Genomic DNA, 25,620 nt, shown 5'->3' on the forward strand with positions numbered 1-25,620 from the left:
TTAACTTATAGGAAAATACAATAGACTTATTTTACACATTCAAGCCTTCCTTCAAATTAACATTTTGAAGAAAATGGTCAAAAGTTGGAGACAGAGATTTTAATCTAGAAATAAAGGGCAGGATGTTAAATTGATTAGCTTTACAATGGATATAAAGAGAGGAGTTCAGAGCTGGATTACCTGGGAGAGATTGATGTTTTACAATGGACACAAGAGGATCATTCTAGCTATGGGGGCTTAACCACTTGGGAGAGGCCCCTGATACAATGGGAGAAACTCCCAAATAGTCTGGAGCTTCCCTTAAGACAAATTCTCAGGGGGCAGGGGCAAATTTACTAACATCTTAAAAGTAGAAACTCACCAAAGAGTAGATTAAGGATAAGGATGGGGCACTCATCAGAGGATAGGAAAAACTAACTTAATAACTTCTCTTGGGGTTCCAGGGGGTATTGATCTTGGAGATATTAATGATTAATAACTTGAGAATAATACTAATTTCTCACTCCACACAATACCAATTATCACTAATGAACATATTCTCCTTACAACTTAAGTCCTTAAAAAGCTATACTAAATCAACAAATATTTATTAACCACTTATGTGCCAGACACTATACTAAGAAGTGAAGATATGAGAATGAGAAAGTCATTTACATCCTTATTGGGGAAGACAATTAATAAAAAGAAGTTTAAATGTAAGAGGGAGGGGCAGATGGTGGCAAAGTCCAAAGAGAAGTACAATAAGGAGAGGACTGAGGGACTCACCAATGGGAGAAGGGGGACACAGGATGCTGTACAGCAAGAAGGCAACTGAGGCATGGTGATGAAGTCTGGAAAGACAGAAGCAGAACCAAGACACATGTTCTTCCTCAAAATGGAGGTTCAGGAGAAATTAACCAATAGGAGAAAAAGGCTGCAAGTTGAAGGGCAATAAGGATGAAGGGAAATTGAAGGTGAGGTGAAGAAAGTCAGAAGGCAGCTGAACACTAAGTCTAACTAGGAAAAAGGCCAGTGTGAATAAATGAAAAGTCCAAAGTATAGAATATCTCTAAAGAAATGTCGAGCATTGTCTTAACTAGTTTCAAATATATATGAAGTTAACAGTACATGTAGTAGAGATATTTAGAACATTTGCTTTAATAGCTATGCTTGCAATTATCATACCATTTAATAAAATTGATATTTATAATTGCTTGGGGTTCTTAAAACTAGCTTATTTTGTTCATTTCAAACTTCCTTTTTCTAACTTTTTTTGCATTATTAATTTTCCATATTTATGAAGTAATAACTTGCTAAGCAATGGTAAGCCAATCTAGATGTTCCACATAAAATCACAGGTAACAATGAAAGAACTCAAACTAATGAAATTTTACTGCATAGGAATACCAGGAAGAAATGCTTGCCTCTAGGGCATAAACATCTAAGGACAATGAAGATAGGATCAAAGCCAGCTATTTAGATGATGATTCTAAACCATCTGTTTCTGTAAAACAAAAACAAACAAAAAAAGACTGCTAACACATCAATGGCAATGCTTATGGCAAAGAAACTGAAAATTAATCAAAAGATGGTTTGTTTCCTCCCCCCCACTTCTATTATGAATCACAAATATGCAATAAGTATGAAGTTAGTAGGAATCATTCTCAAGTAGGGCTTAGGCTCCCTCCCAAATGAAGCAGAGCTATGGAAGCTATTAAACTCTTCTGACATATCAAAGGAATACAGGAGGTATTTAATACATTATAAATGGAAAATAATTTTTCTCACAAGATTAAAGTGGAAATGTGTACAATATTTCTGTTACATGAATATTGTGCATCATATTGGTAGAGGGAGATTTCTTCTATTTGCAATTAAGGAAAGTAGAACCAAAGAAAAAAAGACCTAGATCCTAGGAGGATCATAAACTGCAGGCCACTGTGCTTGCTGTGATTCCCTATACTGTGAAATTCTAGTATTTTATTAAAAGGATGGTTAGTGAACATTTAGAAAAGAAAACAACTATCACAATGAAACAACATGGTTTCATTAAAAATAAATTGTCAGAATAGTGTTATTGTCCTTTTTGACAGGGTTTCTAGAGGTGAATATACTTTACTATATTTTACTTATGTACTTCAAGAATCTCATATGATACTCTGGACAAACTAGAGATGTGTGAGCTAGATGATAGTGTCAACATGGAAATCTAGAAGCCCCAAACTTGTAGCCTAGAAAGACTTAATGAACCCCAGTTTACTTAGCCCATCACATGAGAGTTCCTCCCTGAGGGAAAGTCCAAGTCCAAGCCCAGTGACTCTTATCTCCAGAAGCCTCTCCCAGTATATCACACCCTCCTTCCAAGGATTGAATTTGGGGCCTTCAGCTTACAAGACTGAAGCTCTACCTACTGTGCCAACAAGTCACTGGGCTTGGGTTTGGACTTTCCCTCAGGGAGGAACTCTCATGTGATAGGTCTAAGCCTGAGGCTGTCACCTTTAAGCTAAGTAAACTGGAGTTCATTAAATCTTTCTAAGCTACAAGTTTGGGAGCTTCTAGATTCCATATGGATAATAGTACAAATTGATTCAAAAGCAGTTGATTTTAGAGATTAAAAGCAGATTTAGAATGCTTAAATCAAAGAGTAGTCATTAATGGTTCAATGTTAGCTTAGGAGGAGATCTCCAATTGAGTGTCTAATGGTTGACCCTATGCTTTTAAACTTTTTTAAAAATCAGTGCCTTAGAAAAAGGCATAAGGAAAATGCTTGTCAAATTTGCAAATGACAAAAAGCTGGGAGGAATAGTTAATGCACTGGATAAGGGAGTAAAGATCCGAAAAGGTTAAAGAATTGGGTTGAATCTAATAAGATGAAATTAAACAGAATACATGTGAAGTCTTATATTTGGGTTCAAAAAACATGTCTACAAGTACAAGGTTGGGAAGGCCTGGCTAAATAAGAATTTGTTTGAAAAGGGTATGAGTCCTAGTCAACTACAATATTAAGCCCAACAAAGAACAGGATAGTTTTGTATACTAATGATAACTTGCTGCTGACTCTTTTCCTAAGAAAATAATCTTATCAACAATGGATGATTTGTTGATGATCAACAGTAGGCTTAACAGAACTAATGTCAGTGTGAGGAAAGGACAAATTTCAGTTCAATCTCTTTTTTTCCCCAGAGTTTGGACTTTTGAATGGTTTCCTATTTACTTTTGAGATTTCATTTCCTACCCAAAGGAAATGTCATTTCATTTCCTCTAAAACGGCTGACCTTAAGCGATGTTATTTAAGACAAAAACAAAACAAAACATAAAACCTCTTATATTGCAAGGTTCCAATGATGTTTTGCACTAAATGCGTGCTTTTCAAATATTTGTTGGACTGCATTTTATTGAATTAAATTAAAGTGAATATAAAAAACCAGTAACAAATTTTAATTGGCTATTTAGTTTAGTTAGTTAGTGTAAGTTTTAAAATTAATATTCAATGCCTCCAAAGTATGATATTTATAAGGATTTTATTTAAAGCGCAGGGAAAGAGTCCCAACTCACCCTTACCATGCAGCCTCCTCTCCAAAAAGCTCCGTCACCATGCCCACAACAACCATATCAAAAACAGCCCTCAAAACCCACAACCAATAGGAAAAGGCTTAAGGAATTGTGGGTATGGTGAAAGGGAGTCTGGGTAATGTACTTTTAAAGGGGTACAAGGTCTTTTCAACTTTACATTAGCAAGTTTAGTTCGAAAGCCTGAGGGCATATACTATTTTGCTAGGAATAAGCCTTCAAAGTTCTTAAGACTACATACAAAGAATATGTTGCTGGAGATAAAAGGCAAAGGATGGGGTAGCCAAGACTTTTTAGAATGGATAAATATTGTCTATTCTTCATGGGCAAAGTGGAATCTATCAAGCTCTTTCTGTTTAAAGTCCCAGGGATTTCCATACCAAATTTGTCCATTCCATGTATAAACATATAAATTCATATGTTTATATGAATGCAAACTATATTACTTTCTTAACCTGTACTATAGGATAGGTGGAGAAATGGGAACAGAGAGGTTTGCCACCTGAAAAAAGGAATAGGGTTGGAACTCTGAACCCTTACCTCTGATACTGTGTTTTCTATACATCCTTTTGATGAAAAAAAAAAAAAAGACTTCAGAATGGATGCAAAGAAATTATGCCAAAAAATGTTGTTTCTTATAGCTTCAAAGACAATTTAACAAAAAATATCTTTACTCCATAAAATCATGCCAGGAAAGATAGGAAATTAGTTACACTTAGAAAACTATAAACCTCTGGGTTTTTTTAAATCCTCTTTTACTCACCGTCTGATGGTTTCTGTCACAGTAGCGCAATCCAAAATAATCTATTTCCACTAGGTTTATATGATGGAATATGTAATCAAGGACAATGGAACCTTTTGTTGACTTCTGTAAGAAAAATTTTCGAGATTCTTTTCATAAAGACAGTACAATAATAGGTACAATCATTGTTAAATTTGTCTAAAGTAGGACAACTTTATAAAGTATAAGAAAACAGAATTTTACTTGTTCTATAATTGCTGCCTCAAATTTAAAGAATATAATAGCTACATATGTATGTTAAACAAATGTGACAAATAATTTTGAAAATTTTAAAAAAAGTTTTAAAATGGTTCTTTAAGGGAATATGGGTTGTCTTCAGAATAACCTTTTGTTATTTGAATTTCTTTTAAAAGAAATTTGAGGATCTTTTCCCCATGTCACTTACAGAATTTGTTATTTGTCATTGGAATTGTTAAATTTGAGGCTGTTTTTTTCTGAATGTGATCTGTGGATTCTCTTCATTGTAATTTTGTTTCCGTTGTTCAAAAATTCTGGGCAATTTCCTCAAGTTTTTTTTTTTTCTCCACAGATGTTATTCTTCTGGGAGACCTTATGTTATAGGGGTGCAAAATGGTGAACCCCTGGGTTCGGGAAGGAAACCATTCTCAAGAATGAGAGGACTCCAAACTTAGCTTAAAAGTAAAAAGAAAGATTTATTAGTAAGATAGGATTAATGGCCGGCGAGACAGCATGAGTGGAGCAGCCATGGGAGGCTTCCCCTGAGTCCCCCAGTTCTTGTCCTTTTGTATCCTTTCCCTGTAGTGTGCATGTGACTCCTTGCACTCAGGCATTCAGTGGGTGCAGGGTCTCTCCAAGACCCTCAGGGCTTAGACTGTCCAGGTGCCTTCAGGAGGTGTATCTCTTTGTCTCTCTCAACTTAAAGGAATTCCAAGGACAATGGTCTTTGCCTAGGGAGTCACAAGAGCAGGAAGGGGGAAGGGAATTCCCCTTCACAGCCCTCCTGAGTTAAGGGGTACAGGGTCTCTGCCATCTCTGCACAATGCCCATGTCACTTACATTCTCTACATATCCTGTCTTCTAAACCATGACATTTTTCTTGTCTAGAGATTATGTTTTCTTTTAATGTTATTTTTTTCTTTTTCTAAAATTGTCCTTTATTTCTAAGTATGAGACTTGTCATCATAAATTCAAATTTTGTTTGTTTACTCTTCAATTTCTTTTGTGCAAGACATAATTTCTGATTTCATAGTTTTTATTTTCTCTTGAACTGTAAAGAGTACATACTGCAGTGATTCCATTTTCTTTTGGGAATCCACAGGGATTGATTCATTTTCTTTTGCGTTGCAATATTTATTCTTGGATATCTGGCCTCTTTTAGCTGAACTGGAAGAAGCCATCTTCTCTGGTGTTTATGAATATCTTCCCAAGATAATATTTGGGTGCTTTGGAATTTTCTTTGTCCTGAGATCTGATTATTTCAGTTGTTTCCCCCTCATATTCCTCTAATTGCTTACTTTTTTTTTTAATTGCACATCACTCCTTTATTATAATGAACAACAACAACAAAAAAAGGAGGGGAATGGGGATGGGAAGGGTTAGTACTTATGCTAAAACTGATGAGGACCCTGGTGGCAGGTCTGTTTGGCTGGAAGGCAGTGGGATACAGGAGATACATTTTTTTTTTGTTTTGTTTTTATATTTTTAAACCCTTAACTTCTGTGTATTAGTTCCTTGGTGGAAGAGTGGTAAGGGTAGGCAATGGGGGTCAAGTGACTTGCCCAGGGTCACACAGCTGGGAAGTGTCTGAGGCCAGATTTGAACCTAGGACCTCCTGTCTCTAGGCCTGGCTTTTAATCCACTGAGCTACCCAGCTGCCCCTCAGGAGACACATTTTGACATGACTTGGGGGCATTTCACTGCCACAGAATAGAGGTGGGACTATAGAATGCACAGTGGGATGTACTCATCCACCCTTTAGAAATCAAGAACTCTGCACTCTGGTACAGCTCGAGTTCTCTGATGATTACCAGGTGGGACAGTTTAATTTAAAAAAAAAATCAATAAAAACAACCAGTCTAGAAAGGTCTCTTGTGAAAGTAAATATAAGTAAACATTAGCACATAATCTCAACCTCCCGGATCCATTTTTCTTGGGTTAGGGAGGAAAAATGGTCAATATTTAGATTTTCATTATTTGTTAAATGACAGCTTACTGCAACAGCTCCTGAGAGGGCTATCCTACTGGCAAGACTGGCTCACAGGAGTAACTGGAACAGCTGCTTCTTTCAACTCCCCACATTGGTCACTTCTTACCATGTCCGCATCCCTAACCCCCAACCAGGTCCTTATTGTGCCAAACCACCCAGCAGGTATTTTGACTAATGTGGTTGAGGGGAGGGTCCACAGGAGAGAAAGGAATTGGTCTGAAATAGTAAGGAAATGAGAGAAGGAACCATCAGTCCCCCCACCTGCAGCTATATGCTGATCCCTAAGACGATGGTCAGTGTATGGAGCAGGCAGGGGAGAGATGTGGTGGGGACAGTGAAAAGGGAAAGACTGGCTACTGCTGGCATGTGCTAGTGGCCTGCTTTTCACTTCTTGGCCTTGCCTTGGGCTGCCACGGCCTCCATGGCTTTGCGCAGGGTCTCTTCATCCCCAAGGAACTGCATGGGCTTGATGGGTTTCAGATTCTTATCCAACTCATACACGATAGGAATGCCAGTGGGCAGGTTCAGCTCCATTATTGCCTCTTCAGACAGACCCTCAAGATGTTTGACAATCCCTCGAAGGCTATTGCCATGGGCTGCAATCAGAACTCGTTTTCCTTCCTTGATCTGGGGGAAGATTTCCTCATTCCAGAAGGGTATAGCCCGGGCAATGGTGTCTTTCAGGCTCTCACGGGAGGGCAACTGATCCTCGGTAAGATCTGCATAGCGCCGGTCCTTGTTGATGTTGCTGTAGAAGGGGTGGTTGGCCTCCATCGGAGGTGGTGGGATATCATAGGATCGTGGCCAGATCTTGACCTGGGCCTCACCGTGCTTAGCAGGTCTCTGCTTTGTTGAGGCCCGTCAGACCTCCATAATGCCGTTCATTGAGACGCCAGGTCCTGACTACAGGCAACCACATCTGGTCAATGGCATCTAGTACTATCCAAAGAGTACGAATTGCTCTCTTCTGGACAGAGGTGAAGCAGATATCAAATTCATAGCCAGCATCTCACATCGCTTGGCCACCATGCTGGGCTTCTTGGTGCCCCGCGGGGCTCAGGTCCGCATCATACCAGCCGCTGAAGCCGTTCTCCAGGTTCCAGGCGCTCTCTCCGTGGCGGATCAGCACGAGCCTGTAGGCGGCCATGGCAGGCAGAGGATGGGCGCAGCGAGTACAGAAGACGGAGGGGATGGGACAGGCGAGCACTCTAATTGCTTACTTTTTGATCCTTTGATGACTTCCTTGGGGGGCTGGATCTCAAAGCTGTCAGCCTCCTCCCACAAAAGTCACATTTTATTAGATTCAGTGTTTAGCCAAGTGACTTTCTTTTTAAACCTTCTGTTTTAGAATCTTAGATATTTAGCTACTAAGTTAGGACATGTCTGAGGCCAGATTTAAACCCAGGTCCTCCTAATTCTAAACCTGGTATTCCCTCAATTATGCTATCTAGCTGCCCCTGCAAGTGACTTTTAAGGGGAAAGCACTGGCCTCAGTTGGATGAAAGTTCCCTTTCCTTCAACACCTCCCCACACACATACACACATGCTGCCTCCATTCTCTATTTCCCAATATCCTCATTGTGTAATTAGAATTTTGTACCCCAGAACTCCATTCCCCAGAGTTTCATCCTCATTTTCATTCTCACATTATGTCCTTATATTTGGGAGATAAAGTTTCTGTAACCCCACCCCATCTTACTCTTCTCCCATTATGGTGGTCAGGTAAACTCATTACTCAGGCTTTACTTTTGACATTTTGTTTGCTCTACTTTAAATGATTATTAATAAATCTTATAAAATATAATACTTGGAGCTATTGGATATTAATTTTAATCTTACACTCAGTTCTATGCTGAGTTTTATTGTAACAACAGCAGGTTGCCGTGCTGCCTTCCCTAACAAAGCATCCTCTCTTTTTCCTGGACCACCAAGTTTGCCACATGAGTTAAATGTGAAAGGCTGGAGTACAATTCTCTTTCTTGTTGCATCAAAAAGGTAAGGTAAGGGGAGAAGCAGGCCATTGGGTCTAGACAGCAACAGCAGCCAAGAAACTCCTCAGTGTATCTCAGAGCACAACTGAGATATAGTACATAGCTTAGAGGAGTGGGGGAGGAAGTATTGAATAAATGAGTTAGGGATTAGGATTCACTTTCTCTGCTGTGAATTTATTAGGTTGTTACTTCCCTATTCTTGTTCTTGAAACCTTTGGATACAGCTTCAATTATTTATCTCTTTTTCATAACTCTTATTTTAGAGAAATTTGAAAGGTCATGATGTTCAAAGAAAATGTTAGCTCTCCATCTCATTGGTCACATGACCCAGAAGTAGTCCACATGTCTTTAAGGAAATTATATGGCTTTTTAGAGTAGATCTGAAACCATTTGGAATTCTATTTATTGGCCATCACCAGAGAGATCCCTATGTGGAAAGAGTAATGACCTTTAGATTACAGTCTCATTGTTTTTCGTAGAAAGATACAAAGTTTATTATAGATTTCCTACTCTTATCAATCTCTCTAGAAGATTATTAGAGGAAGAATATGGTAGTGTTTTTAAAAGGTTTTTAATATTCATAATAGATAAAATGGATAAAATTCAGCAGTTGCATTAACAAATGCAAAATTTAACAAAGTTCAAGATGCTACAGTATCAAACAACATAAGCAATTTCAATGAATGAAGCATTTATTAAGTGTTTGATATGTACAAAGTACTCTGCTAAGTACTAGGTTAACAAATAGGAAAATGCAGAAGACCCTGCTCTCAAGGAGTCACACACGTATATAACTTATATAAGGTTTCAGCTTCACATATATAACTCAGATGGAAAAGTCCCATGGTCCATAGTGTGTGGTCCATGGTAGTAAAGCACATATTTTTGTCTCTTCTTTATTTGCCTCCTAATTCTCCTTTTTTTTTCCCCTTTTCTCCCAAAGACACAAAGACAGAAATTGTCTAGCCTGGAGGATATCGGGAATATTAGTGATTTTATATATACTGTTCATAAAATTAAAAGATTAAGATCAAAAAAGGGACTAAAAGGTCACATAATCCAGAGCTTCTAACCAAAGAGTACATAGATTTTAGAGAATTAAAGAACTTGGACAGAAAAATATCATCTGGAAAACTTTCAACAGGAAAATTTTTCTGACAAGTAACAATACCTTCACAGATTAACATGACATTAAAAACCAGAAAGGCAGGTTTCTACAGGATATACAGAATGACAACTTTTACATTTAAGCAAAAAAAAAAATTATTTTTTCACAATGGAAAACAACACTGAAAAACACCATAAATTTTATGCATTAGTAAATCAATAGTTTTTCAACTTAAATATTTTTTTAAAATCTGTAAATCTACTATTTATTACTAGATACAAATGAATACTTTGCTTTTCTTTGTTTTTGGTAAAAAGAGATTAAAGTTAGGGGCTCAACATAGTTATGCACACAGAAAACTGAAAGAGAAATTCCCTTTACTAACCAAGACAGAGGGCCTTGCTGGTGCCGACCTCAAGGAGTTGAACACAGACTGCAGGGAGGTGGTTAGAGGAGAAAGGCAGAGAAACACAGCAAAAATGCTCAGAAGATAGCAGCTTAGATGGAACAAAACTTTAGACCTCCATGCCCTACCATACCAAGATACAAAACAAAGCATTTCAAGAAGAAAGAAAACCAAATCTAACAACAGAACAGAGCAGGGGGACCCTACTACTGAACAGCTCAAGAGGTACACGAAGAAAAAGGCCTGAATTCTTGAACTGTTGGGTTTGAGGGTAAAGAAGAAGGGGAATCCCAGGACCCCACCCCCACATGCTGTGATGAGTCTCCAATGGCTCCTGAAATCTCCTGGTGGGCAAATGCACTAGCCATGAGCAAGGGCCTTGCTGGCACCTAATGCAGGGAGCTGAAAACAGACATTAGGGAGGTGGCTAGAGGAGAAAGGCAGAGAAGCATAGCAAAAACACTCCATCTTGCCCCCCCCCCCCACACACACACACACTTTCTTTCCAGGTATTACCCCAGGGCACATCAGGCTCTACAAAGCTCTATATCCTGGCTTAATCCCATCAATTGGATAGATAAGAAGTCTTCAGAGGGCAGAGAAACTCCAACACCCCTCACCCATAGACTGCAGAGAAAGTAACTACAAACAAACTCCAGTTGGCAGCTGGGGGAAGAACTTTCATCAAAGCTCATTAAAACCATCAGCTTAACCTAATCAGCCAACAGAGCAGAGAAGGCACAGGAGGGAAAGAAGGAAAAATTATGAGTAAACAACAGAAAAAGAAAAAAGAAATTACAATTGACAGCTTCTTTCCAGGTAGTAAACAAAGAACAAATGAAATAGAAAATCAAGGAACTCCATGCAAAACCATAAAACCTTCAGTGAATTGGACACAGGCTTTGGAAGAATGCAAAATTCAATTAACTCAAGAAATTAAAATTCAATTAATTCAAGAACTTAAAAAAACAATCAGGAGAGGCTGAAGACAATTGGAAAAAGGAAATACATGAACTAAAACAAGAAAACAGTATCATGAAAACCAAAATTGACCAGCTTGAAAATGAAGCAAAGAAGGTGAAAGATGACCTACAAAGAAAAATCAGACCAGAAGGAGAAGGATGGCCAAAAAGCCATGGATTAAATTCAGTCTTTAAAAATTAGAATTCAAGAACTAGAAGCAAATGACTTCACAAGGCAGCAAGAATATATAAAACAAAATCAAAAGAATAAAAAATTTGAGGAAAATATGAAACACCTCATTGACAGAACTTCAGATGTGGAGAATAGATTCGGAGAGACAATTTAAGAATCATTGGTCTACTGGAACATCATGACAAAAGAAAAAGCTTGGACATCATCCTACAGAAAATTATCCAAGAAAACTATCCTGACATCCTAGAACAAGAGGGAAAAGTGGACATTGAAAGAATCCACAGATTTTTAATCCACAACTGACAACTCCCAGGAATATTATAGCCAAATTCAAAAAATACAAGACCAGGGAAAAAATGTTACAACCTGCTAAGAAGAAATCATTCAGATACCAGGGAACCACAGTTCATGACACAGGATCTAGCTGCATCTACACTGAAGGACCGAAAGGCATGGAATATAATATTCCAAAAAGCAAGGAAACTAGGTCTACAACCAAGAATCAACTCTCTAGCAAAACTGACTATATTCTTGCAGGGGAAAGTATAGTCATTCAAGAAAATTGAAGACTTCCAAGCATTCATAAAGAAAAAACCAGACTTAAACAAAGAATCAGCTGCCCAAACACAGAACTCAAGAGAATCACCATAAGGTAAATTAAGAGAAGGGGGAGAAAAAAACCAAAAAACCTTTTCTTTAAGGGACCCAATAAGTTCAATTGATTTATATCCTAATAAGAAAGGATGATATTGGTACTCTTAAAAATTGTTATTAACAACAGGGTAGCTAGAAGAAGTATACTTAGAAGGAACAGTGATGAAATATATAGGATGAAATGTCAAGATATATACATAGAAACCAATATCCTACCATATGTGGTCTATAAGAAACACACATGAGATAAGTAGACATACATAGAGTAAAAATAAAAAGCTAGAGCAAAATCTGTTGGACGTCCACTGAGAAAAAGAAGGCAGGAGTTGAAATCATGATTTCTGACAAAGCCAAAGTAAAAATAGGCCTGGTTAAAAGAGACAGAGAAGGTAACTACATCCTGATAAAAGGTAGTATAAACAATGAAGAAATAGCAGTACTCAACATGTATGCACCAAATGGTATAGCATCTAAATTTCTAAAGGAGAAACTGGCAGAGCTGAAGGAGGAAATAGATGATAAAACTATACTGGTAGGAGATCTGAAACTTCCCCTATCAGATCTAGATAAATCAAACCAAAAAATAAATAAGAAATAGATAAAAGAGGTGAATGAAATCCTAGAAAAATTAGAGTTAATTGATATATGGAGAAAAATAAATAGGACAAAAAGGAATACACCTTCTTTTCAGCAGCATATGGAATATTCACAAAGATTGACCATGTAGGGCATAGAAACATGGCAAACAAATGCAAAAAAGCAGAAATAATAAATGCAACCTTATCAGATCATAACTTAATAAAAATAGTTATTAGAAAGGATACAGGGAGGGGAAAACAAAAACTAATTGGAAATTAAATAACATGATTCTCCAAAATAAGTTAAAGAACAAATCAAAGAAACAATAATTTCAGAGAAGAGAATGACAATGATGAGACTTCTTACCAAAACCTATCAGATGCAGCTAAAGCAGTATTAAAGGGGAAATTTATATCATTGAGTGAATATATTAACAAATTAGAGAGGGCAGAGGTCAATGAATTGGGCATACAAATAAAAAAACTAGAAAGCAAACAAATTAAAAATCCCCAGATGAAAACTAAATTAGAGATTATAAAAATTAAAGGAAAACTTAATAAAATCAAAAGTAAAAGCACTATTGAATTAATAAATAATACTAGAAGCTCATACTTTGAAAAAGCAGATAAAATAGACAAAGTACTTGTCAATCTAATAAAAAAAAGAAAGAAGAAAACCAAATTAACGGTATCAAAGATGAAAAGGGAGACCTCACCTCTAATGAAGAGGAAATTAAGACAATCGTTAAAAGTTATTTTGCCCAATTATATGGCAATAAATATAGCAATTTAGGTGATATGGATGAATATTTACAAAAATATAAATTGCTTAAACAGCAGAAGAAATAGAATACCTAAATAATCCCATATCAGAAAAAGAAATTGAACAAGACATCAAAGAACTCTCTAAGAAAACATTGCCAGGGCCTGATGGATTCACAAGTGAATTCGATCAAACATTCAAATAACAACGAATCCCAATACTATACAAATTATTTGGCAAAGAAGGAGTTCTATCAAATTCCTTTTATGACTCTAACATGATACTGATTCCAAAGCCAAGCAGACCAAAAACAGAGAAAGAAAGCTACAGACCAATTTCCCTAATGAACATATATGCAAAAATCTTAAATAGAACACTAGCAAAAAGACTCCAGCAAGTGATCATGAGGGTTATTCATTATGATCAGGTGGGATTTATACCAGGAATGCAAGGATGGTTCAACATTTGGAAAACCATCCACATAATTGACCATATCAACAAGCTAACAAACAAAAATCATATGATTATCTCAATAGATGCTGAAAAAGTCTTTGACAAAATACAACACTCATTCCTATTGAAAACACTAGAAAGTATAAGAATAGAAGGACCTTTCCTAAAAGTAATAAATAGTATATACCTAAAACCATCAACAAGCATCATATGCAATGGGAATAAATTAGAAGCCTTCCCAATAAAATCAGGGGTGAAACAAGGGTCCCCATTGTCACCTCTATTATTTAACATTGTACTAGAAACACTAGCAATTAGAGAAGAAAAAGAAATTGAAGGTATTAAAATAGGCAATGAGGAGACTAAGCTATCACTCTTTGCAGATGATATGACGGTCTACTTAAACAATCCTAGAGAATCAAGTAAAAAGCTAGTAGAAATAATCAACAACTTTAGCAAAGTTGCAGGATACAAAATATACAAAACTAAATCATCAGCATTTCTTTATTTCCAACAATCTCAGCAGCAAGAGTTAGAAAGAGAAATTCCATTCAATATCACCCTATACAATATAAAATACTTAGGAATCTATCTACCAAAACAAACTTGGGAATTATACAAACACAACTACAAAACACTTTCCAAACAATTAAAACTAGATGTAAACAATTGGAAAAACATTGATTGGTCATTGGCAGGATGAGCTAATATAATAAAAATGACTATTCTACCCAAATTAATTTACTTATTTAGTGCCACACCTATCAAACTACCAAGAAACTTTTTTACTGAATAAGAAAAAACAATAACAAAGTTCATTTGGAAGAATAAAAGATCAAGAGTATCAAGGGAAATAATGAAAAAAAAAAGGTGAAATAAGGTGGCCTAGCAGTACCAGATCTTAAACTGTACTATAAAGTAGTGGTCATAAAAGCAATATGGTACTGGCTAAGAGACAGAAGGGAGGATCAGTGGAAGAGACTTGGGGTAAGTGACATCAGAAAGACAGTTTATGATAAACCCAAAGAGCCAGCTTTGGGGACAAAAATCCACTATTTGACAAAAACTACTGGGAAAATTGGAAGAAAATATGGGAGAGATTAGGTTTAGATCAACATCTCACACCTGACACCAAGATAAATTCAGAATGGGTGAATGACTCGAATATAAAGAAGGAAACTATAAGTAAATTAGGTGAACACAGAATAGTATAACTTGTCAGATTTTTGGGAAAGGAAAGATTTTAAAACCAAGCAAGAATTAGAAAAAATTACAAAATATAAAATAATTCTGATTACATTAAATTAAAAAGGTTTTGTACAAACAAAAACCAAAATTAGAAGGGAATCAACAAATTGGGAAAAAATCTTTATAACAAAAAACTCTGACAAAGGTCTAATTACTCAGATATATAAGGAGCAAAGTCAATTGTACAAAAAAGCAAGCCATTCCTCAATTGATAAATGGGCAAGGGACATAAATAGGCAATTTTCAGATAAAGAAAGCAAAACTATCAATAAGCACATGAAAAAGTGTTCTAAATCTCTTATAATTAGAGAAATGCAAATCAAAACAACTCTGAGGTACCACCTCACACCTGGCAGATTGGCTAACATGACAGCAAAGGAAAGTAGTGAATGTTGGAGGGGATGTGGCAAAATTGGGACATTGATGCATTGCTGGTGGAACTGTGAATTGATCCAACAATTCTGGATGGCAATTTGGAACTATGCCCAAAGGGCGCTAAAAGACTGTCTGCCCTTTGATCCAGCCATACTACTGCTTGGTTTATACCCCAAAGAGGTCATAAGGAAAAGACATGTACAAAAATATTTATAGCCTCCCTCTTTGTAGTGGCAAAAAACTGGAAAACAAGAGTATGCCCTTCAATTGGGGAATGGCTGAATAAATTGTGGTATCTTCTGGTGATGGAATACTATTGTGCTCAAAGGAATAACGAACTGGAGGAATTCCATGTGAACTGGAATAATCTCCAGGAATTGTTGCAGAGTGAAAGGAGCAGAACCAGGAGAACAATATTCACAGAGATGGATATGCTGTGGTAAAATCGAATGTAATGGACTCCTATACTAGCAGCAATGCAATGATCTGGGACAGTTCTGAGGGACTTATGAAAAAGAATGCTATCCATATTCAAAGGAAGAACTATGGCAGTAGAAACACAGAAGAAAAGCAACTGCTTGAACTCATGCTTTGATGTGGATATGAATTTGGATGTAAACTCTAAAAGACCATGGCAGTGCAATTATCAATAATATGGAAATAGGTCTTGATTGAGGACACATGTAAAAACCAGTGGAAATGTGCGTTGGCTGGGGGTGGGGGTGGGGGTGAGGGGGGATGGAAGGGAGGGTAAGAACATTAATCATGTAACCATGGAAAATTTTTCTAAAAATAAAAATTAAAAAAAAAAAAGAAATTCCCTTTAATACAAGCATTATCAAGGTGAAAGGAAAGGATTGACCTATGCTGTCAGAGATATAGGAAGTTCCCAAATGAAGCACCTTGCTCTTTCAATACAGTTTGGCACTTTCTCTACATATAGCCTTCTTTAAAGATTGTACTTTATTTCAACATTCATTTTCTAAAATTTTCAATTCTAAATTTTTTCCTCCTTCCGCCCCCACCCATTAAGAAGACAAGCAATATGGTATCAATTTTACATATGAAATTATGTAAAACATTACCATATTTAACATGTGGTAAAAAAGTAAAAGACTAAGTTAAAAAAGTATGCTTCAAATCTGTTCTCATCAGTTCTGTCTTTGGAGGTGGATAACATTTCTCATTGTAAATTCTTTGGGTCACTGTCTTAATAAGAGTAGCTAAGTTGGTCATTATTATAATATTGCTGTTACCATGTAAATGTTCTCCTGGATCTGCTATTTTACTTTGCATCAGTTACTATAAGTCTTACTAGGTTTTTCTGAAACCATACTGCTCATCATTTCTTAAATTCTAACATATGCCACAACTTGTTCACTCACTCCCCAATTGATGGGTAGCTTTTCAGTGTCTAATTATTTGCCACAACAAAAAGAGATACAATATATTTGTACACATTGTAATTTGTTAGAGATATGATAAACCATAACTAAATGCTATTTAACTAATATTTCACATTTATATGTCATAGAAAAGTCTAACAAAGAACTTTACTCCGTAAGATCCTGTGAAAATTGAGTTAATTCCAATAGAATTCATATGATCTTTTGCAAAGAAAATCCTGAAGTACATAGTAAAATGAATAAAATCGGTTTATACTAAACATCTGGTCAGGCAAGCAACTTGGCAAAATAGGCAGAAGATTAGGTTTAGGATCAGAAACATACTTGGATTCCATGTCTTACTTCTCGTAGCTATGTGATGACAGGCAAATCATTTAACCTCAGTTTACTTATTGGTATAATGGGGAAAATAATACCAGTAGTAAGTAACCTATAGGGCTTTTTATTTTGAAAACCAAATAAGATGATGATTTAGAGACTTTGAAATACTTTATAAATTTAATTATTATACAAAATTCTGTATACATACCAACATCAGTGAAGTGGAAGGATATGTTGTATAGGTGAAAGAGCTGGAGTCAAAAGTCCTGGATTCAAATACAAGTGACCTTTTAGAGGTCAGTTTGTCTTATTTAGGTACTGAGAGAGAATGGACTAAATGACATCTAAAGTTCCCCTCAGTTCTGGCATTCTGTGATTTCATCTTGCAATTACTTCCTAACTTTTTAGAATTAAAACTTGTACATAATTCATTACTCAGTACAATAAATCCACTTCCTTTACCAACAAAGCAGGACATTCTAGGAATCAGTTCTTAGTATGTATCCAAAAAGATACATATTTCTTGAGTTTTGAATCACAAGAGTTTAAAACTAAAAATTATAGGTTGTCTAGTCCCTGTCACTCATTTTAGAAATGAAGAAATTGAGACACAAAAAGTTTTTGCTCAGCAACATACTAGCTAATCCCCACTAAACTAATAACCCTGGTCTTCTAATTTTTAATCATATTCTCATGATAACAGCTTGCCTTACTTAATTTCTTATTTTCTAATTTTTTCTTCCCTTTAGCTATGAAATTTACAGTATAATCCTTAGTCATATTATTTGTACATTAAATATTTGTCACATAAGAATTTTCCTCATTCCCCCCTACTTATTATGCTAACAAGAATTGCCTGTAATATTGTAATAAAAATGCGATACATAAGAAGACTGATGGATTAAATTAGCACACACAAAGTCAACATTCTTTATACCCACAAATCTTATCCCTGAGCAAGTTGCAATAGCCAAAGCTAATTAAAAATATATTTTTGTTTGTAATCAAATATATTTCTGAATTTAGTTCAAGAAATAAATTTAACAGACTAAAAGAAGCCACTTTCTTGCATGTATTAAGCACATGCAAAATAATCCAAATTCTATAAATTTAGGATAATAGAACTTAGAGTAGGAACAAATTTTAGGCTATGAATCTGCTTCTGAGAGTCATGATGATATGTAAGGGAAATGACTTGAAGCATTATGTAGAGTTTCTGGAACTGACTTTTTCATCCATAACATCAAAATTTAGTGAGAGACCATGATGTAAGGGAGGAGGCTATGAAGTTTTCTCTTAGATCTTTTACAACTTTGTGAGTTTAGAAAGGTCTGGAAGATACCTCAGCATCCCAATGTTTCAAAGTCAGAAGATGCTTTAGTATTCTGCCCAGGCTATGCTTTGTAGCCAGGCCTGAATTGATGTCCTGAAGACCAAAAAATAACCTTCCTGGTGCATACTCTTTGATATAACAATACTACTACTACTAGCTCTATATCCCAAAGTGATCAATGAAAAAGGAAAAGGACTTATTTATTCAAATATATTTATATGAGGTCTTTTTGTGGAACCAAAGAATTGGAAATTAGCAGGGATGTCTATCAATTGATGCATGGCTGAAGAAGTTATGTTATATGATTATAATGGAATGCTTTTAGGTTATTAAAATATCTTATTTGCAGGTCTTCTCAATAGGTGGGGTAGGGACTGAAGTGAGAGAGAGAGAGAATTCAGGACCCAATGATATTTTTTTAAATGTTAAAAATAAATATTTTTTTTAAAGAGTGACCTTTGTGGACCCATGCCAATGGAACAAAAGGATAAGGACTACTTTGTGCTGTACCTGGATGTGAACTAGGTAGAGTCAATGCTATGTCGAAATTGAACTAAGAGGAAATGGCTATATATTTGTACTTACTGTATCATGAAAGTATATATCCTTTTGAAAAAGCTAATTGATGCTAAATGATTTAACCACAGTTAAATGGAGCTGGGACATTAGGCACTACCTAATGGGGATAGAGGTTGGAGGGGAGAATATAGGTGGTTGGAGTTCAAACTACTGGAAGAAGAGAAGAGACACATGGTACTATAGAATCCTTAGGGGGAAAATGTAATCATACTAGCCTTAAGAGTTCAGCAGAGTGGGTGGTCAATTTCTGAATGTCTTCAATGCACTTAGGGGAAATGGATTGGGCACCAGCAGTAAAAATAAATCCTAAATATTCCACTTTGGGGAGACACTCTAAAAGAAGATGCTTGTTATCTTCCTGGTGTGCATTTTAAAATGCACTAACCCTGGGAGACTACCTCTCCCAGGATCCTCTACCTTAACTTCTTCAGACACCTCCCACTTCCTTTGCGGAAGGTGTCTAAGGAAGGTATAAGAGAAAGGGAGAGCGAGAGTTTTAGGCACCTTTTTCCCCCAGGGTGGCCTTTTCCCCCCTGGGCACCTTTTTTGTCCCCTGACAGGTGGGCTGGCTTTTTAGGAGAGCCTTGGTCCCCTCAGAGATCTAACTCCTAGACCCTTTTTCCCCTACCTAACTTTTCCCTTTCCTAACTAAATAAACCCAGCTATTCTATCCCTAAGTGTAACCTGATTTATTGAGCTGCAAAGGGATTGGGTCAATTTTCCCCTCTGGGCTTGGGGCTACCCTTCCTTCCTATTCCCTTTCCCTTCCTTTCCCTTCCTTCTCCTCTTCCCTTCCTCTCTTCTTTCACCCAACATATCTGGTGACATATAAAATGAATGCATTTAAACAAAGCAAATGAATTTAACAAAACAAATGAATTTTAACCAGACATTTTAACCCCCCAAAGTTCAAATTTTTGCACATCCAGTTTTTTCTCTCAGTATCTTCTAGATCAGTGTGCAGTCTCCACCGGCATCTTCATCTGGATTCTGGGAGGCAGTAATCTTCTTTCACTAAAATAACTTAGATATTTCATATAAAATAAAAACACACTGGCATACTGTGGCATTTGGTGAGGCCAAGAGCAGTATATCTACAAATTGTATCAAACAGCTTTTCTGAAAATTGATATATTCTAAATCTTGTATTAAAATTTATGAGAACAATGATGGACTATTGACAAACCCTTGTGGTAACTAGGACCATGAGCATGAGAACACTTCCAGGTGAAGGCAAATATATTCCTGGAATTTTCATGAATAGGGATTGAGAAGAATGCTGAGCACAGATCACCACAGTAAAATATGTGGCTGTGCTGGGAATAGAGGAGACAATTGTGGCTGTGTTGGGAACCACAGAGTGCCTTTTTATGACATGATAATTTACAGCCCTTAAATCCTGTACGAATCAATAGACATGGTTTCCATCTGGGCCTAGATTTGATTTTTTTACAGGGAGAATTATATTCAGATTTGCATGGAATTATTATTCCTTCCTTAATCAATGAATCTAGCACCAGGGAAATTCCCTCAGTTGCCTCTTTTGATAGTGGATACTGAGGAATGGAAGGAGGTGGACCACTTTTTGTCTTAATCTGAACAGGGATAGCTGATTTGAGTAGGCCTACATCGGAAGAAGATGTGGCCCAGAGAGACTCAGGTATATCAGGTAGGATTTTATAGGTGGGGGAGGGCATGGTGTTATTTTACATCCAGACTCTAAAAGAAGTACAGGGAACAAATTTAAGGATTCTTCAGACAATTCTAGCATTATAGAGCAATCTTGAGAGCATGTTATTGTGGCTTTAAGTTTGCATAAAAGATCTCTCCCTAAAAAATTTGTTGGGGAAATCAGGCATTAAAAAGAATGTTCTATAGATAGGGGTCCCACAGACAACATTTGAGGGGAAAACTGTGGGACCTTTAGAGGTGTTCCTGATACCCCTACTACATTTAAAGAGCCAAGCAAATTGCATTCGGAGTCATGCTTACTCACTAAAACTGGTATGGAAGCTCCAGTGCCTAAAAGGCAATCATAATATGTGTTCCCAACCTTCAGAGTCACATGAGGTTCACTATTTTTGTGGGGAGAATGGACTGGGATAACTGGTGTTAAGACATCAGGGTCTGGGAAATCGAAGGCTTCACCCCCCCCACCCCAATTCCAGAGCCTTTTCCTCATCTCACACTAACAAAAATATCCTCTGCGGTCCCCCATGCTGAGGGGAAGTTGCCTCACTGAGTACAGTAAGGACAAGTCCCATGTTGGATGTTTTGATGTGTTATGATTTTCCTCATTTGAATTATTATTACTATATGAGTTCCTATTATTGTTATTACTGTGTATTGGCTCCAAGGCAGAAGAGTGGTAAGGAATAGGCAATGGGGGTCAAGTGACTTGCCCAGGGTCACACAGCTGGGAAATGTCTGAGGCCATATTTGAACCTGGGACTTCCCATCTCTAGGCCTGGCTCTCAATCCACTGAGCCACCCAGCTGCCCCCTCTCTTAATTGGTTTTTGAAGTCCTTTTTGAGTTCTTCCAGAATCTGTGTCCAATCCATATTTTTCTTTCAGACTTTGCATGTGTTTCCTTTGCTTTCACTGTCCCCTTCTGTGTCTGTACCTTTCTCTTTGCCTCCATAAAAATTCTTTAGAGTTAGGTGCTTTTTTTTTTTTGTTTGCTCATTTTTCCTATCCTAATTATAGGTAGGCCTGGGGGATGATATGATGTTCTGAGGGCTAATTCCCCTCCCCCTGCTGATTCAATTGACTTTTGAGATGCTGATAGCTTAAAGACTTGGCTTAGGCTTAGGTGTAAGCTTTTGATCTCACTCTGATCTTGATCAGGTCAGGGACTAATCAATTCTAGCCTCAGACTTAGTCTCAAGTTTTTGGTCTCACTGTGTATTTGATCCAATCAGGCACACTCTTGATTGTCCTGTCTTGGAGCTCCATCCTGAGCTTTAGGCAAAAAGGTCAATATTTAGTAATTAGTAATTAGTACTATCATACACCCCAAAGTGTGAATTAAGTCCTTGCCCCAAGTCCAGACTAGAATTCCCTGGGCTGGGGCTCCAGACTTCTCCACAGGTTTGAAATTTCAATGGTTATGGGTTGGCTTATATCTCTATTTGCTCAGGAAGGATCTCAGGATGTGGATGTTGGCTCAGGCACAGGTTCTTAAACTTCAGACAGCAGATGTGGGGTGAGAGGGAGTGTGGCTTGCTCTTACCTCCTTTCTATAGCTTCTTTGCTGGGTCTGTTCTCCTCTCACCCCAGTGCCCCAGATGTCCATTGCCTGCCTTTTGGGTTTTTCTTTTCTTGAAAGTTGTTTCACTCTGTCTCCTTGTTGGTTCTTTCACTCCTATATTTGTTTTATGGCAATATTTTAATCATTGGTTGGAGGATTCTCATGGTGGCACAGAGCTGCTGAGGATTACTCTGCCATCAACATCCTTTACTATTAAAAAACACTAGAAAGCATAGAAACAAATGACCCATTCCTTAAAATGATAAGTAGTATTTATCTAAAACCTTTGATAAGTATCATCTGCAATGGGGATAAGTTAGCAGGCTTACCAGTAAGATCAGGAGAGAAGCAAGGATGCCCATTATTACTATTATTTAATAATTTATTAGAAATGCTAGCTTTAGCAATAATGAAAGAAAAAATTAAAGAAATAAAAGTAGGCAAAGAGAAAATTAAACTATCATTTAATATATATTAATTACATGAATATATTATATATTAAACATAATGTATAATATATACATATAAATATACAAACAAATGCATATATATAAATAAATGATATATAAAACATATATTAATCAATATAAAATAATAATGCAGATGATATGATGGTATACTTAAGAGAATACAAGAAAATCAGCTAAAAAGCTAGTTGAAATAATTAGTAACTTTAGTAATGTAGCAGGGTACAAAATAAATCCATGTTAATCATTGGTATTTCTATGTATTATCAACAAAGTCCAGCAGCAAGAGTTAGAGAAATTCAACTTAAATTCACTCTAAACAATATAAAATACCCAAGATTCTCATTGCCAAGACAAACACAGGAACAGAATTACAAAACACTTTTTGCACAAATAAAGTCAGATCTAAATAATTGGAAAAATATTAATTGCTCATGGGTAGGCCAAGTAAAAAAGCATAAAATATGAAGAAGATGAAGACAATAACCAGCATTATTAAATGTTGGCTTTCAGATATTTAACAATATAATGACAACTCTATTCTCCAGAGTTTCTGGAACATAGAGTGAATGACAGATGTGGTAGTGTGGATTAATTGTAATATTCTGCAAAAAATTAATAATCTTTAAGGTTAAAAAACAAATATTTTATATTGCACTAGATAAAATTATCTTTACTTTTGTTTTTCTTTTGGAAAATCAATTTGAGTCAAATTGAAGTGTTTGACCTGCCAAGTCAGGTCTGTCATCTGTAGTTTTCTTATTGTCATGCAGTAGTTTAAGTTGCTTGCTTTTTGTTTATATATTTCTTAGTAGAAAACTATACATTTTATATAAAAACCCATGTACCTAGGGGGGAAAGGGTCGCCATGTAACTGCTTCCCGTAGAGACAGCATTTCCTGCTCTTCGAACAAAAGGAATATTGAATGTCTGAGGCCAGGGGCAGCCATCATTCAATTGTCTAATGTTTTTCAAATGTGCCTTACTCAGCACTGTTGTAGCCAGCCATGTGTGTCTAGGTCTAGAGCTGAGACCAAAGAACATGATCTGAATATAAAGTACTACCTATCTCAATGCATTGAGTCATTTAGATAACTGATATTCTCAAACTTCCCTCTCAAGAAATTCTTCCAAGTATAATAAGAACCTAAGAAGCAAGTAAACAACACACACACACACACACACACACACACACACACACACACACACACACACACAACCCTAGGGAGTCTCTGTACTATCACACACCTTGATCCAGAAAAAGTATCCAGAAATAGGCCAGGGTGTGTATAATATCTAGCTCAAGTATATCCTGTAGGGTACTATGATTGCTATCAAGTGTTTTTTAAAAATTAAATGAAATTAAAATATTTAAACATTAATTAGGACTGAAATAACATTCATCTGAGGGTTGGAAAATGTAGTATGATTAATAATGGGTACTTATGAGCACTTTCTTTTGCCTGCATCCTGATATTTTGTCTGCTTTCCTCATTTCAAATTTCCCTGTTCTACAATTTTTGGGAAATTAAGATAATAGGTAAAACAGAGATTAAACTAATTTGATTTCCCTTTTCCAAATTACCAGTCCAGAGGAAAAAGTTTACTATTTGGATCTAGAAGACTTTGGTTCAAATTCCAGCATCTACATGACCTTGGGAAAATTACTTAGCATCTCTGGGCTTCAGTTCTTTATCCATTAAAAAAAAAAAAGATAAAAACTTGAATTAAAAGACTTTTTAAGGTCCTTTCTACATCAATGATATTTTGGACTTTCAATAAACATTTTTTTGCCTCAGACTCTTAGCTAGATATGGGAAAATATCAGGTTCTCATTAACGTAAGTCATCTATTTGGAAGATTTCCTAGATTTGATTTCTATTTCTCTTATCTGCTATATGATCATTGAACTGTTATTTTGTATTTCAGGGTGAGCAAAGCCCTGAAGAAACCAGATAATTCACTTGAATTAAATGGGGGTCTTGTCTTTTTTTAAAATCTCCAATAAAGCCATATTCTAACACCTTGTTGTGGTATGGGATGACCTTGGACATTTGAAGGCTACACTAAAAGAACACAGCACCTGGTTGATCCTATTAAGCTTGGAAGGCTTTGGGTACAGACTTTATAATGGATTATATATTTTTTTCCATCTAAGAAGTAGCTGAGTTCAGAGAATTCCATCCCCAACTGGCTACAGAGTGCTTAAATTTTAGGCAACAGTAATTCTCAAAGTGTGTTTTACTATTTTGTTTTTAAAAGTTTGTAATCTCTATGAAGAAAAAAAAAACACCCCTGAAAAAAGTTGTACCATAATTCTGGGGGGGGGGGCGCAATGCCTAAAAGGTAAGAAAAACTACATCTCTACCTAATGGGAGAGTAGGGGTAGTGGAAGGATCAAATTGGAAGCAGGGCAGAACAATCAACAGAAGAATTAGCAAGCAAAGCCTTGAAACTTGCTGGTGGAAAATGTAAACTAACTGTTGAAAAGGGTATTGACCCTTTAAGTTATTGGTATATTTATGATACCAATATTTGTATCAGGTGTGGACAGGTTCTCAATTTGTCCACTGAAAATATGGTCTCCAGGCAACTGTGGAAAAATCTTTTTAGGCCTGTTAAAAAAAAAAAAACCACAACCTTAAAACTCTTATCTAACCCTTCTGAGAAAGTTAGAAGGGATAAACCAAGGGGAGCAGGGGAGTGGGGAGGTCAAAAAAAGGGAGGGGCGAAGAGGGAGGGAATTCATAAGGCCTTTAAAAACAAAAAGAGGGGGAAAAATAAGGGAGGGGGTAGAAAGGGAAGTTAATCAAGGGAGGGGATAAGGGATAGCAGCTCAATAGCAAACCACTGATTTAAAAGGAAAAAAGTATAAGGAAAAAGGGGGTAGGAAGAGGGGAGGATTCGAAAATGTCAGCAAATGCACAACTGATGATTATAACTCTGAATGTGAATGGGATGAACTCACTCATAAAACGGAAGCAAATAGCAGAGTGGATTAGAAACCAAAATCC

At 36.5% G+C, this 25,620-nt stretch overlaps 1 protein-coding gene and 1 pseudogene across 1 annotated transcript in view; both read right to left on the reverse strand.

The window, feature by feature from the left end:
* The window catches only part of EPB41L4A (erythrocyte membrane protein band 4.1 like 4A), a 235,407-nt gene that overhangs the window by 147,559 nt on the left and 62,228 nt on the right, over positions 1-25,620 (reverse strand). The window contains exon 2 of the mRNA XM_044662157.1: positions 4,313-4,417. Within this exon, the coding sequence (XP_044518092.1) occupies positions 4,313-4,417 (105 nt within the window). The remainder of the gene's footprint in view (positions 1-4,312; positions 4,418-25,620) is intronic.
* On the reverse strand, positions 6,887-7,665 carry LOC123235929 (annotated as a pseudogene).

The sequence above is a fragment of the Gracilinanus agilis genome, chromosome 1 (genome assembly GCF_016433145.1).
Source record: "Gracilinanus agilis isolate LMUSP501 chromosome 1, AgileGrace, whole genome shotgun sequence".
NCBI lineage: Eukaryota > Metazoa > Chordata > Mammalia > Didelphimorphia > Didelphidae > Gracilinanus > Gracilinanus agilis.